A 16,551-nucleotide genomic window follows, 5' to 3' on the forward strand; every position below is an offset into this window, starting at 1 on the left:
CATCCCTCACAACACCATCATCAATCTCGCCGGTCTTCTTGTCGGTATACACCGTCTTTATTAGGGTGAGATGATCAACCGGCTCCCCCTCATTTTCTTCCGCCTTGAAAAAAACATAAATTAAACAAACATTAGTAATTAAAAGAAATGCACAAAAAAATATTAGAATCTTAAATAATATAATAAAAACCGACAAGCTTACCAAGCGATCCCCCAGACTGGCTAAAGATTGAGCACCCAAGTTATAGATGTACATGCCCTTCCCCTTACGGTCGCTCTTGCGGTTGGTGGAGTTGGTGGAAGAAGTTGCTCTCACTTCGTTCTTACTCCAATGCACACCCAACTCCCGCCAGACGTCGGGGTCCATCCCCTTTGGAATCTTTAAAAAAAAATTGTTAAATAAATAAAAAATATTTTAATAAATAAAAAAATTGTTTCATAAATAAAAACCAACCTTGTTTATTTCCCACTTCTTCTTCCACGAGTGGATCTGCTTCCCATAGTTGTCCATAACTTTATGGACGAAGTGGTAATAGATAAACAACGTATCATCGGTATTCCAGTTGAATTCTTGCTGAAAATAAAACACAATTAGTAGAAAATTAATATTAAAGATTAAAAAAATAAGTAAAAAATAGAATACTTACCGCAAACTGTTGAAACCACATATGCTGCTTCTCGAGAGGGAAGTCGGTGAAAGTCGGATGTCCATTGTCGAGGGCCGAGTACATCATACGGTTGATCCATCCGCTGATCCCGTTCCCGGATCGGTCGAACCTAATAAAAAGAATTAATTATTTAAAATGAATCAAATTTTAATGAAAAAAATAGGTTTAATTACCATGTCTGACCCCGTCCACATGGATACTGAGTGAGATATGGAAGATGGTCACGACCCGGCTGTCGAACAAACTCCGCAACTCTCAGAAGTGCCGGATGAGCAGGAGCAGGAGTAGGAGCAGGAGTCGGTGCCACACCGGGAGCGGGAAGAGAATGAGAGGGAAATGGAGAGGGAGATGTATGGTAGAAGCTGTGGGGTGATGCGGAACCCGAAATGGAGCCGCTCCCTGTACCACCATGACCACGACGCTGTCGAGAGCGGATCTGTTTCTCTTGAGACCTTTATATAAATATTTTTTTTTAATATATACAATTTTTTTAAATTTGTTAATATATTAAAATTGTTTAATAATAACAAAAAAAAGTTTAAATATATAAAAAATAGTTTAAATATTTAAAAATTATTAAATGATTACAAAAATGTTTAAATATATTAAAAATATTTATAATATTTAAAAATTGTTTAATAATTACAAAAAAAAGTTTTAATATATTAAAAATAGTTTAATAATTACAAAAATAGTTTTAATATATTAAAAATAGTTTAATAATTAAAAAATAGTTTTAATATATAAAAAATAGTTTTAATATATAAAAAATAATTTTAATATATAAAAAATAGTCTTAATATATTAAAAATAGTTAATAATTAAAAAAATAGTTTTAATATATAAAAAATAGTTTGAAAAATCAAAAAACGTTTTAAAAAATCATATACACATTTTTGAAAATCAAAAAACGTTTTTAATTTTAACCAAAACACAAAATAAATCAAAAAAATAATATAACAACAATCCAAACATGCAAATCCTAAGCTATCCATTCAATCCTAGAATTTCCTTTCTAACAACCTAAATTTCGAGATCTATGAAGAAAGGAAGAGAAGAGAGATGAACTTACATGGGAAGAGAGGAGAGGAAGAGAGGAGAGGAAGGAGGCCGAGAGGAAGAGAGGAGAGGAGAGGAAGAGAGCCGCAGGAAGAGAGGAGAGGAGAGGAGAAGAGAGCCGCCGAGGAAGAGACAAGAGAGGAAGAGAGGAAAGAAATGGGGAAGAGAAGAATGAAAACCTAATTTATGAGGGGTCCGACGGAAAGGGTCCGTCGAAATTTCCTCACAAATTTTAATGTTGGTCGTCGAAATTTCCTCGAAATTCTCTTATCTGATTTTCGCGAAAAGTTTGGCGGCTAGGATTGCCGGGTTAATGAAAAATAGTCCGAGGAAAATTTTCCTCGAAATTTCCTCACAATATTGTGAGGAAATTATATTGTGAGGAAATTTCGAGGAAAGAGGGTTTGGGGTTTTGAAAACATCGATTTTTTTCCCCTATGTCATTTCTTATATAAATGTAATTCATAATAATGAGGTTTCTTTGTATAGATGATCATAAACAATGAAATAACACAATTACAAAAATTATTGTAAGTATTTCCTTTAACGTTTATTAAAATGTATAAGTGTTTATCTTATGTTGTGTGGTTTTCGTCTCAATCCGCAAAACATTGTTTTCGGTTTAAAACCCTAAAGTTTGACTTTATAATCTGGCTAAGACACTTAATGAAGGTTATATACGTGTTATTCAATCCGCAAAACGTTGTTTTCGGTTTAAAACCCCTTGTTCCTCGAAATTCCCTCGAAAATTTGTGAGGGAATTTCGAGGAACTACCAAAAATTATGTTGGTCGTCGAAATTTCCTCGAAATCTTTCGAGGGAATTTCGAGGAAATACAAAAAAATTTGTGTTCCCTCGAAATTTCCTCGAAATATTTCGAGGGAATTTCGAGGAACAAGGTTTTTTAAATCAAACCCCTAAAATTATGTTGGTTGTCGAAATTTCCTCGAAAACTTTCAACGGAATTTCGAGGAAATACAAAAAACTATGTGTTCCCTCGAAATTTCCTCGAAATATTTCGAGGGAATTTCGAGGAACAAGGTGTTTTAAATCAAACTCCTAAACCGTTAAGGGTCATTCTGAGGAAATTTCGAGGAACCCTATTTTCCCTCGGTATTTCCTCGAAATTCATTAAAAAAAAAATCTACTCTGATTCCGAGTCATCATCACCAGATGAATCTGAATCTGGATCTTGGTGAAACTCTCCAATAACTGGTTCATCCTGTGCGTGAACGACGGCTTCCTCTGCGAAGTCGGTGAAATCTACTACAAGGCCAACTCCTGCTACATCTTCTGCTGCACTTAAGTTACTGGATGTGATTGGTTGTAGTGAGTCTTCCAGCTCAGAACTCCCCTGAACTCGGCCTCTCGGGTTGAGTCTGGTAACAGTAACCCGTGGATCATCTCTGTTCCTTACCCGGGGGTACTTGAATTTTTAAATTTTAAATTTTTTTAGTACAAGTTTAAATTATTACACATGATGACCAATCATTCTGAATAATTAACATTTACTTACCTGATCGGCCTGAGAAGCAAGAATGAAAGGATCATAATATTGCAGCTTTCGTCTCGAATTTACTGATGTAACACCAAATGCATCTGTTCTCACACCTCGATCTGGAGTGATGTCGTGCCAATCACAATAGAAAACAGTACAGCGCAATCCAAGCATGCCCAAATACTTGATTTCCAAAATTTAATGCCCATCAGTCTCATAGCAGATGATAAAGCTGAATGACCATCTCTGCAACCTTCGTACAATGGTTGCTTTCCAGCATCCAACATTTCATAAAATTTCCTAACTTCTGCATTGGGTAAATCTTCCCCTCAAAAATGATCATTTATCATCTGCTCAGTACCTACACCATAATCTACATCCGCTCTAATTGGTTCTTCTAATCTAACCGCCGGCTGAGGTTCGCTAGTACTACCAAGTTCATAATCAGTTTCCCCATGATGATACCAAATTTTGTAACTTCGTGTAAACCCACTCAATAATAAATGAGTCCAAACATCCCACTCTTTAATAACTTTTCTATTTTTACAATTAGAGCAAGGACATCTTAACTTACCTGTTTCTGCTTCCGGTTGTCGGCGAGCTACCCTCATGAACTTGATTATACCTTGATTGTATTCTTCCGTAAGCAATCTCGTGTCCGGATCCAAATGAGGTCGATCGATCCAAGAACGAAAATAATTTGAAGAAGACATGTTTTTTGAATCAAATTCGTGAGACTAGGAGAGAAGAAGAAGAAATGGAGTGAATGAAGAGGAAGAGGGGTGGCTGTATTTATAGATGAAATCCTCCCGGCATACTGAGGAAATTCCGAGGAAATTCCGAGGGAAACCGACATTTCCTCGAAATTTCGTCGGAATTTTTTAAATCCCCCAATGGCTCTCCCAACGGCTCTCTAATGGCTACAAGATGTCGTCGAAATATTAGCAATATCCGTCGGTTTTTTCCGACGACCGAGGTTTCCTCGGTATTCCCTCGAAAATTACCGAGGAAGTTGGTCTTCCTCGATATTTCCTCAAAAAATAGTGAGGAAATTTCGAGGAAACCACATTTCTTGGTTTCCTCGGTATTTCCTCGATATTTGGTCAGAAATTTCCGAGGAACTCATTTTCCCTCGGTATTTTCCTCAGAATCAGCGTGTTTTCTTGTAGTGGTGGGCTTGGATTTCTAGATTTTCATGAGTTATTCTTCACAGAATCATATCTACAGAATTCGATCAAAATATCGACAAAATAACCGAGGTTCCATTGGATAGCATGGGATAAAATTTATGTTCCTCATGATGAAATTGGGCTTGGATTTCTAGATTTTCATGAGTTATTCTTCACAGAATCATATCGACAGAATTCGATCTAGAAATGTATATTTTCTTAACTGAATCCCATGAAATTTATCCAAATCCAAAATACATGGAATTTATGAAATCCGTATGAACTAATGTAGCATTGTTAGCAAAATAAATATGGAGATTAATACAGTTCTCAAACTCACTACTAGCTCGAGTACTTAGAAGACACTACTACAATCGATCATTCCTTTTGAAAGACTAGGATGTCTACTCCCTTCTTATGTTTGGAGTAGTATTATGGCAGTGAGACCACTTCTGAAGTTACGCTTGCGGAAAAGTACTAGTGTATGTAACAAACCTTGGATCCACATGAAGCTATAAATCATCTTTTTTTAATATCTTTCTGTTTTGCAGGTTTGAGCTTTACCAGACTATATGTCCCTTCCAGGTCTCTTCGCAAGTAATTTTATTCACAAAAACATGGACTTCTTGTTTTGGAGGAAAAAGATGTGGCATGTTCAGAACCACTTATTTACACCTTTACTTAGATCTTGTGGCACATTTGGAAAGCAAGGAATGAAAAAGTGTTTAATGGAAAGGATGTTTCACCTTTAAACACCCTCCAGCTAGCCTAGCTAAAGCATAATTCTGGAGAAAATCAAATCTCCATGAAAATGAAGAGGAAGATGATACACCACCGATTTAGCCGCTGCATTGACTCCCCCGTGGGACCCCAAATCTCAACTTGCCAAATTGAGATCTCATATGTCAATCATGGTGCATTTAGTGGAATATGGTGGACCCATTGGAATCAAAAGGGAGTTGAACACTTTGGACTATAAGGCTGCCACAACACTATCTCGTCTCTCCATACTTAGATGAAATGACTTTTGTGAGTGATATCCTTTTTAGGAGATTTAAATATTATTAAATTGCAAGTAGAGACGGATTGTTCATCTTTGGTGGACATGATCGCTAACCAAGTTGACTGGTCAGCATTTGCTAACAGCTAGTCTTATTTCACCTTCTATGAGATAATTTTCGGGTTTCAACAGTTCTCATATCCCAAGATCCAGAAATATGCGTGCAGACTCTCATTCTAAAGACGCGAGAAATAGTGGTGTTCTTTTTTCCCATGTATAGTAGATCTGGTTCGAGAAAGTGTACGTAGCTTTGGACGGATTTGATATTGATTACCATTTGGTTTTATAAAAATGGGTGTTAACAAAAAATTTAAATAATTAAAATAAATGAAAAATAAAATAGAGAAAATTGGCACTTGTACCCCCATTTGATACCAATATTAAGAATATATCTTCTTTTTCTCTTTGAAAAGTCCATCTCATATTACCTCTATCACCTAGCTGACTGTATCACATAGCCATGTGTTTGCGTGAGACTACTGACACACTCTCCGGCACACTGTCATCAATCTCCTTTCTTTTTATTTTTTATTTTCTCTCATTTCCTTTTTTTCTTTTTTTGATCAACTCTCATTTCCTTTCTTATTATTTCCTCTCTACTTTTTGTAATTATTGGTTTATGTATTTTAATGGATTTGAAAATACAAGTCAAATCTAGTGTTATTGGTTATGTGATTTTAGAATCTATATTCAAATTCATTGTTATTGGTTCTATGATTTTAAAATATATATTCAAATCCATTTTTATTGGTTTTATGATTTCAAAATAGATTTTAAAATCAGGTGTTATTAGTGATTTTAAGTTAAAAATACAAAGGAGCAAATATTGGAGTTGACCTTTGATATTTTGATAGATATGTATTATTGGTTTTCCTAATAACTATTTGGCACCAATTCGTATATGTTCATACTCACAAAGTTTTCCATTTTAAAAACATCAAGCACTCAACTTTTGAAAGTTTTTTTTTTAAAAACAATTTTCCAATAGTCCAATTTCTACATTTTCCTAACGTAAGTTTTCTATTTTCTATCGTTATGATCCATCACATAAATTATATATAATCTCTCTATTATACGTTAGACAACTAACACAAGAAAAAACACTTTAAAACCCTAAAGAGCATCAATGGAAGAATCACAACAAGAACGTGGAAAAGGTTTTTATGTTCAATATAGTCCTCAAGAAAACAAACTTTGATAAATCTACTTATAGATTTTGTGTTGCTGCAGGTTTACGTGATAGCAATGGTCTATTCAGCAAATTCACAGTAGAGAGAAGAATTCTACCTACTCTCAATCAAATGAATGGGAGCTCCAAAGATTTTCAGCATTACTCAAACAGAACTGCTGCTAAGTATAAAGGCTTTGATAAATCTACTTTGAAAACAAAGTATAAAAGCTGCTGCTGAACTTCTTCGCTTTAGTTATGGATTCGGATAGGATTCAGCCACAAATCGGTTTACTGCTCCAAATGAAGTGTGGACTGAATATATAAAGGTAAAAAGATACATAAGAATATATTGTTATAATATTTTTCCTTGTACTGATTTTTTTTTTTTTAATTTTAGGCACATCCAAATTACAAAATTTCATGATGAAACCTTTGAAGAATTAGATGATCTCAAGATTATATCCGAAAGGAATTTAGCAACCGGCAAAAACGCGATTGGATTGGGTGATACCACTGATGCTAGAACAACTGGAATTGCGGAAGCAGAAAAGGAACAGCCAAATTATGGTGAAGAATTTTCTTTTAATGTTCAAGAAAATTATGAATTACAATCATCCTTTTTTGGCAGTCCTTCGAATGATACTGTGGAAAAACTCCCATGGGACAAAGAACTAATTCTCTTTATAAAGCTGATGTTCCATGCAGTCAAAAGGAAGGTGTAGAAGAAGCTAGCACTGAGATTAATGTTTTGACAATGATCACTCAGAAACTCTTCAATTTGATAGAAGAAGGAGAATCAAGACAAAAACAAGAAGCTGAACAAAGAGAAGCAGAGAAAAACAAGAATAATTCATGGGAAGCTATCAAAGAAGTTTATGATTTGGAGGAACATGTGCATTTTGATGCGGTTAAATGATTAATCAGCTAGGAATGAAAGATGTTTTTATTAGCATGTCCATTGATGAACGTAGTGGTTGGATTAAACATAATATCATAAGGTTTTGAATTAGTTATTATTTTATACGTTGGATTTTTATTTATTTTTATCATCTGATGTTGGCTTTATAGTCGGGGTTTTTTGGATGCTATGATTATAGTCTGGGTTTTTGCATTGTACTACATGATTTTTATAATAAAATTGCTTTTTATCATTCTTTTCTAACAATTTCAAAATTTTATAATTCCGCTGTGTTGTAAGCTTTTGAGTATGTCTAAAACATGCATTATGCACGTGACTCAAATACAAATCATATTATGTGGTGCATACAAGCAAAACTGGAATTAATTAAAGAGAGGTGAAAAAGAGAAACGTACAATGTATATAGTTTTTAACGTAAAATATGTGCTTGGACAATATTTGCTCTATGACAGGTCAATGTGGTTTTTCTTAGATTCACTGCATCTTGAAATTACTGCAAAGTTTCTATTTATTTATTTATTTTTTTGCTGGTAATGTTACATTTTGTTTTGTTAAATTTACAAATTTTTAGTTTCTTATTTGAATGTAAAGTGACATTCTTTTTAGTCAAATGTAAAATTTAGATATGTATAGTTTACATTATTTTATAAGTAGTTGCTTAAGTAATAAAGAAAAGAAGCACCATCAAATAAATAAGTAATGCTTAACCCTTTTATAAGCTCGTGATTCTCGTTAAACAAACAGTAGTGCTTACCCCTTTTCATTATAGATACACATTATCAAACATGAATCCAGAATTTCTTAGGCAACAAGAAACTACTGATGAAAAAAGAGAGATGTATGTCACATGAGGATGAGAAGTTAGACGTCCATTGATACACTAAAAATAAATCTTTGCTACTGCCAAGTTAACAGTTGCAATTGTACTTGAGATTCAAATCCAGAGGACCAGTCTACACTCTAGTTCTATATGTTTCGAAATCAAGCTAAGATGAAGATATTGATTTGGTTATAAAGCGACGATAGTTAACAAGCAAATAAAACACGAGATTGATTCAATTAAACAAGAGTTAGCCTAGGGTATTTCATTGGGTGTTGAATTGGAGCCAAACAATTATTCAAGCGCGATGAAGTGCTTTCTAGAACTCGGATCACTCAGCTGGAACACTCCACTGTCGTGGCAGTGATCGCTTTGCAGATCGATCTCACCACATAACTGTCGTTGGGATGAGGATCGATTGCAAGCTTTAGAGAACAGGTCCGATCAGTTCACTTACCACCCTAATATCTACTTTCGCTGATTAGGGATACTAAGCTCATTCAATACATGTCAAGTTATCTCCTAAGCGGTTAACTAGGTGATGAACTAGTGATCTAACATCAAGTGATCAGGTTAATGAAAGCAGTAAGAACAGTATGAATGAAGAACATTTATGGATCGCTTATCTATGTTTAGCTCATGTCTCAACACCCTAAAACCCCTAGGCGAGCAAGGCTACTACTCGATCATGATGCAAATAAACAGAGACATAAATCCTGAATAAAATTGCATAAGAACAGAGTATGAAACAATAGGGTTCAGATGATCTTCTCTATGAGAGGATGGATTCTTCTCCCTTACAAGTTGCAGATCGCAAATCACAGTGTTCTCTTGTCAAAACTAGCGTTAGAAAATAGTAAAAAGATAGATGGCGTTTTATATGGAGGCGCCAATCAGAAGAAAAGAGATTAGGGCAACAGGGCTTTAATTCCCGAAATAAAGAGTTTCCATATTCGTCGGGAACAATCTCCGGATCACTCCGTCTGCTTGTTCCGCTTGAGAGAGAACAGTCTCGGGACTGTTCTACTTGAGTGTTCTCCGCAGGATTGCTCCAAAAGGACATCTTTTCATCAGGCACTTTCTCTTCTCTCTTCTACTAACTCCTGACCTGTAAAAGGTCAAAAAGGACTAGACTGACACGAATTAGTGACTTGAAACAAATGAAAACATATATACAATGATGTGAAAAACACCATATATCAATTCCCCCAGACTTAGATCCTTGTTTGTCCTCGAACAAGACAAGTACCAAGAACAGGGAGAAAGGTTTGAAAGAGTGGGAACTCGCTTATTCTCAGCAACCATACTCTTACCACAAATCTCTGAACCATACAAGCTGTAGATTAGGACCACACACACTTACTGAGAACCCCCTGATCGCTGTTCGAAGATCGGCTCCTTACTTTACATCTCAACCTGAAAAGGCAACACTTTCGAGACAAAACTCCTTATGTTCAATTAAGATCAGCGTGAGCTTCTTGTCACAGGCTCTACTCAGAGAGAACGGGTTAGGTATAGAACAGGCTAACTTTTATGGTGGAGTTCAAAAGTGTTTAGGGTTTACCAAGAGTGGATGCAGGATATCGCACAAAATGGTCGTGAGAGGACGGCTCCATTGAGGTCCACAGTCCTTACTCATCTCTGCTGATCGGACTGCTCTCCGATAGATCGATCATAGGACTACTCTGCGCGATTCAACTTCCCCTTCAGAACACTTCACTGAAACCACCATCACTTTCTCAACTTCCCCAGTGGCATGCATCATGGATTCTTCCCTTTCTCGTCACCAGTAAATCAAAGCAAAAACGAAAAACTTTTTTTTTAATACTGAAATACAGAATGCTGGGGTGACGAGTAAGGAGGTAACAAGTGATGTACATGATGCCACTGGTGATTCATCCTGGTTCGTTCTAGCCATTTACTCCCTTCATTGTTCTCTGGTGTACCGGAACAGGCACTCTGGTTGTTCTCTTGTTTGCACTGATTGTTCCGCCTTCTTCCACTGTGTGAGCATTGATGAGTAAGAACTGCGTCGATCCTTTCCTCTCCGGCCTTTTTGCACATATCTGCACATAAAGTACTAGAAAAGCAAATGCATGAGGGTGGAACAAAAGGCATCTGCAAAACAACAGCAAAACCCAATATCAGCACAGTTCGTCGGTTGTTCTAGAAACGATGGAACAATCCAATCTTCTTGCTTAACCCAAGTCCATCGATTACTAGACAACCTACACAAGCCTCAATCTCAACAGTACAAATCGCAAAGACCAAGAATCACAATCAAAAAATCGGTTCCTCTTCCATTCAAAATCAATCATCAATTCAATCCTAGTAGCAAGTATACTATCAAGAGCTACAATCTAGGATGAAATCGCAAGGTATAAAGGAAAAAGAGGATCCAAAAAGTCACTCCCAATTCGCGATTTGCATGCGCAAAAAGGGAAGAGTTCTTGGCCGATTACCTTGATTGGAAAGGTGATTCCTGCAAAACAAACCAATCTCTAGAGAACCCAAGAGGTGAGAGCCAAAAATCGTGAAGATAGAATCAAAAAGGGGAGAGTTTGCGATTTAGGGTTCTTGAGAGGGGTGGGTTGATTTGCGGCGAGAGAGAGATAGTGGGGAGTGGAATGTTTGGGCTTTAAAAAGCCAATCAAAACCGCTTCCCCTTCCTTTTTATTTGTTTTTTGTTTGTTCGAGAACTTATCTGGGAACAATCGGCGGAACAACCGCTGGAGTGTTCTCGGGAGTGATCTCGAGTTTTCTTGATTTTTCAACCTGCAAGTTAATTTCTAGAATGATAAAAATCAAAATAAAACAATATTTACACTCACCAGTGGATTCCCTCCCACCAAGCGCTTGTTTTCTGTCACTAGCTTGAGGGGGATCACTTAAGGGTATCTCTACACCTTCAGCGATTGTTGAGTCAGCAAGATATGGCTTGAGACGCTGACCATTGACAACAAATTCTCCACCTCTTGTGTCCAGCAACACAACAGCTCCATAGGGGCGAACTTCCTTGATGGTGAAGGGTCCAGACCATCTGGAGTTAAGCTTTCCAGGGAACAGTTTAACCCGTGAATTGAAGAGTAAGACCTGATCGTTCGGAGCAAAGCTTCTGCTGATGATCCATTTGTCATGGAATGCCTTGGCTAGATGCCTGATCTCCTCCAACTCGTGGATCTGAATGGTTCGCCTTTCCTTGGCGGGTTTGATGTCGAAGTTGAGTAGTTTGACAGCCCAAGCCGCCTTGTACTCTAGCTCAACAGGTAGGTGGCACGCCTTGCCATAGACCAGATGATAGGGAGTGGTCCCTAAAGGGGTCTTGTAGGCTGTTCTGTACGCCCAGAGAGCATCGTCAAGCTTAAGGGACCAGTCCTTGCGGGTGGTGTTGACAGTCTTCTGTAGGATGCTCTTGATCTCTCTGTTGAAAACTTCCACTTGACCACTTGTTTGGGGATGATAGGCGGTTGCAACCTTGTGTTTCACACCATTCTTGCTTAGCAATCCTTGGAACAACTTGTTGATAAAGTGAGTTCCACCATCGCTTATAACCACTCTAGGCACTCCAAATCTTGGAAAGATGATGGAGGTGAACATCTTGGTTACAACTTGCGCATCATTGGTTGGACTAGCAATCGCTTCTACCCACTTGGAGACATAGTCCACAGCAACCAAGATGTACTCATTCTTGTGAGAGACCGGGAATGGTCCCATGAAATCGATCCCCCAGCAGTCGAACACTTCAACTTCTAAGATGTAGTTCTAAGGCATCTCGTTTCTCTTGCTTATACTCCCCATCCTTTGGCATGAATTGCATCGTGATATGAAAGCGTGAGCATCTCTGAACATAGTGGGCCACCAGAAACCGGCTTGGAGGATCTTGGAAACTGTCTTGAAGGTGGCAAAGTGACCAGCATAAGAGGAACCGTGACAGTGGTGAAGGATCCCTGGAATATCAGCCTCTGGAACACACCTCCTGAAGATCCCATCTTTGCCTTGCCGATATAGATACGGCTCATCCCAGAAGTAGTGCCTTGCTTCCCTTAGAAATTTCCTCTTCTCATTCCCAGTGAACCTCAAAGGCTCTTTCTCAACTGCCAGGAAGTTGGCAATCTCAGCAAACCATGGAAGGTTCGGGTACTGCTTCTGGATCAATGCAACGAATGCTCCTTCTACGCGAGAACAGTCCTTGATGACAGGGGACGACTGTTCCAAGTTGCACAGACCAATCGCGTTGACGTATTCCATCGGTTGTTCCTCGTCAAGAACTGTCTCATCTGACACTTTCATCCTAGAGAGATGATCTGCCACTCCATTATCAACCCCCTTCTTGTCTCTTATCTCCAGATCAAATTCTTGGAGCAAGAGAATCCATCCTCAAGAGTCGTGGTTTAGCATCCTTCTTCGTGAGTAGGTACTTGAGAGCCGTGTGGTCTGTGTGCACAATCACCTTTGATCCAACCAGATAGGATCTGAACTTCTCAAAAGCGAACACGATGGCAAGGAGCTCCTTCTATGTGGTTGCATATCGGCACTGAGCTTCATCTAAGGTTCTGCTTGCATAGTATATCACGTGAAACTTCTTGTCTTTACGCTGTCCAAGGACTGCTCCCACTGCAAAATCACTTGCATCTGTCATGATCTCAAAAGGGAGATCCCAGTCTGGAGGTTGGACCACTGGTGCACTCACTAGAGCTCCCTTGATCGTGTGGAATGCGGCTAAGCAGTCGCTGTCAAAGGCAAACTGAGCTTCTTTGCAGAGCAACCGAGTGAGTGGTCTCGCGATCTTAGAGAAGTCCTGGATGAACCTCCTATAGAAACCAGCGTGTCGCAAGAAACTCCTGATTCCCTTCACTGAAGTTGGTGGTTGCAGACTCATCATGACCTAGATCTTTGCCTTGTCCACCTCAATGCCTTTCTCTGATATCTTGTGTCCCAGAACAATCCCATCTCTGACCATGAAGTGGCATTTCTCCCAGTTCAGCACCAGATGCTTCTCCTCGCATCGCTTCAGCACCCTGCACAAGTTTGACAAACATACATGAAATGAGCTTCCATAGACGCTGAAATCGTCCATGAAAACCTCCATTATGTCTTCGATCAGATCAGTAAAAATCGACATCATGCAGCGTTGGAAGGTCGCTAGAGCATTGCACAAGCCGAAGGGCATCCTCCTGTATGCATATGTTCCATAAGGGCATGTGAACGTCGTCTTCTCCTGATTGTCTGGGTGGATGGGAATCTGAAAGAAACCTGAATAACCATCTAAAAAACAATAGTAAGGGTGGTTAGCCAATCTCTCAAGCATTTGATCAATAAAAGGAAGTGGGAAGTGATCCTTACGAGTCGCAGCATTCAACTTACGAAAATCAATGCACATGCGATGACCAGTAACTGTTCTAGTGGGGATCAATTCATTCTTTTCATTGGTTATCACAGTGATCCCACCCTTCTTAGGCACTACATGCACAGAACTAACCCACTTACTATCAGAGATCGCATAGATCACACCTGCTTCTAGAAGTTTCATTATCTCTTTCTTTACAACATCTTTTAGATTTGGGTTTAACCTCCTCTGATGTTCTACAGAAGTCATCGATTCATCTTCCAGGTGTATTCTATGCATGCACAGATCAGGTGAAATGCCAGGTATGTCAGCTAGAGAATAACCCAATGCCTTACGATATTTTATCAGTTCACACAAAAGCAGAGCAGTCTCGGCATTGTTCAGGTCAGTATTCACAATGAGAGGATATGTAGAGTTGGGTCCAAAAAATGCATACCTGAGTCCCTTGGGAAGGGATTTGAGCTCTACCTTTGCAGCTTTCAGCTCGCTCCATGAGTCGTCGGTCTGAGCTGCCGGAACAGACGGGTTCTGAGGCGCGGTTGTTCCAGCCGATTTGCTGGACTCACTGTTCTCCCCCAGACTTAGATTCGCCACCATCCTTTCAATACTCCTGGCTGAATCTAGGAATTTGTCATAGGCATCAGCATCAACACTCTCTAAGCTCTGCTCGGCTTCAGCTCTGACTAAGGCGAGTTCAAGTGGATTCTCAGTGAGAATCTCCTCGATCATTCCCTCATGCGGCTCTAACGGGTCACCATCTTCTTGGACAGTGAAAGTTTGTCCATCCAGCATCGGCTTCTTGAGCATCTGCTCCATCTCAAACTTCATCACAATATCTCCAAGGTGGAGATCAATCTTCCCTTGTCGGACATCGATGATAGCTCCAACAGTGCAGAGGAATGGTCTGCCTAGGATCAGGGGATCATTTGAATCTTCCTCGACTTCCAGAACAACGAAATCGGCAAGAACAAGTGTGCTCCCAACCAGAACTTGAAGATCTTCGAGGATTCCAACTGGAGACTTCACAGATCGATCAGCAAACACTAGGGACATCCTGGTAGGCTTGAAGTCCGTGTACCCAAGGCGCTTAGCCACAGTATATGGCATGAGGTTTATGCTTGACCCTAGATCGACCAGTGAGCATGAGAAGACTGTTCTCCCAATCTGAACCGAGAGGACACATTTTCCCGGATCACCCAACTTCTTGATCCTTCTGTTCTGGAGCACCGCACTGCACTCCTTAGAGACAATCATGAACTCGCTGTCATCAGATATCTTCCCAGAGATCAGTTCCTTCACAAAGCTACGCATGGATGAAATCATCTGGATCGCACTCATTAGAGGGAGTTTGACAGTTAGGTCTTCCAGCATCTTCCTGCACTTCATCTCTTCCTTATCCTTGCGTGTAGCCTTAGCTGGAACAAGGTAGGGTATTTTTAGTACATAGTGACGAGCAGAAGAAGGTGCTGCAGTCGGTGGAACAACCCCAGCGGGTCACTATGCTTCAGTCGGAACAGTCTCAGTAGGTTGTTCTGCCTCTTCCTCATCTGTGGGTACAGCTTTAGGTGGCTGATCCGACTCCTTCTGCTTCCCTTTCTCAGCCGATGTGAATCTCCTGGGGTCCAGATCAGGCAGTTGCTTTCCACTCCTTAGACCTACTGCATTGCACTCCTTGGGGTTCTTGTCTGTTTTTCCAGGGAGAGTTCCTTGCTGTCTCTTCACACTCTCAGCAGTTTGAGCAATCTGAATATCCATCTGTCTCATATGGCTTGAGACATTGTCATACTTGGCACTCAGGTCATTGAACATATGATTCATCCTGGTGTTAATGTCGTTTGTGACCTGGTTCAGTGCTTTCCCTTGGATCTGCTGTCCTTGGAGCAGCTGGCTCATCATATTGGCGAGGCTCTTAATGTCATTGTGCGGAGCAGTCTGAGCCGGTTGTGCAGCCTGCTGATTAACCGGCTGTTTCTGGCTGTGGAACTGGGCATTCTGAGCTGGGTTGAGGACAAAGGTTCTTCCTTGATTGCCATAAGGCCTTTGGTATCCACTGTTCTGGCCCTGATTTCCTTGAGCTTTATCGTCTGGTTTAGGGGCATTGAACATGTGGGGATTGTTCCTCACATTAGGGTTCGGGTGATAGTTCTTGAACTGTCATCCTTGCCCATTCACATAGCTCACTTCATGCTGATCCTCAGCTGACTGATCTGCCTCTGATGTGCCATCCGCGGTTGCTTTATCCTGAGGGGTTTCTTCCATGATGAAGACCTGGTTTTGGTTGCTCTTAATCAGCTGATCGACCTTGGCAGAGAGCTCATCAATCTTGCTGTTATCGATGATTTTCACCTTCTGAGTGCGATCAGTCTCGCGGTTATTATCAGCTGAGCTTGAGGCCATGTTTTCAATCAACTCGAAGGCACCTTGAGTGGACTGGGTCATGAAATCTCCTTTACTGGCCGAGTTCAAAGCGTTCCTGTACTCCCAGCCTACTCCATCATAGAACACTCTCAGCAGATAGTCTTCCTCAAAACCGTGATGTGGGCACTCTCAGCGGTAGACGTTGAATCGCTCCCATGCATCGCAGAACGGCTCGTCCACCAACTGTTTGAAGGTCACGATCTTCTGTCTCAGAGCTGCCGTCTTCGATTTCGTGTAGAAGTGGCTTAGGAAGGCCTCTCGGACTTGTTCCCAAGTGGTGAGTGATCCCGTGGGTAGGGAATCTAGCCAGCGAGCAGCTTTCCCATCAAGAGAGAAAGGGAACAGAGTACACTTGATGTAATCGGGTGGTACTCCATTCGCTTTAGTGAAACCACACATCTTCTCAAAGTGCTCGATGTGGT

The 16,551-nt window shown here is 39.8% G+C and overlaps 1 protein-coding gene and 1 non-coding gene across 2 annotated transcripts; one reads left to right on the plus strand and one right to left on the minus strand.

Annotated features, from left to right (window-relative positions):
* Positions 1-266: 266 nt before the first annotated feature.
* On the minus strand, positions 267-12,612 carry LOC130494860 (uncharacterized). Its single transcript, XM_056985681.1, has 4 exons — positions 12,440-12,612; positions 842-1,120; positions 648-777; positions 267-574 (listed from the first exon to the last, which is right to left on the minus strand). The coding sequence occupies exons 1-4, from the start codon at positions 12,610-12,612 to the stop codon at positions 437-439; spliced, it is 720 nt and encodes a 239-aa protein (XP_056841661.1). The 3' UTR covers positions 267-436.
* A 3,626-nt stretch (positions 12,613-16,238) lies between these two features.
* LOC130495327 (small nucleolar RNA R71) lies at positions 16,239-16,345 on the plus strand. The gene has a single exon (XR_008934599.1). It is a non-coding gene; the product is annotated as a small nucleolar RNA R71 (small nucleolar RNA).
* Positions 16,346-16,551: the final 206 nt, after the last annotated feature.

The sequence above is a fragment of the Raphanus sativus genome, chromosome 5, assembly GCF_000801105.2.
Source record: "Raphanus sativus cultivar WK10039 chromosome 5, ASM80110v3, whole genome shotgun sequence".
Lineage (NCBI taxonomy): Eukaryota > Viridiplantae > Streptophyta > Magnoliopsida > Brassicales > Brassicaceae > Raphanus > Raphanus sativus.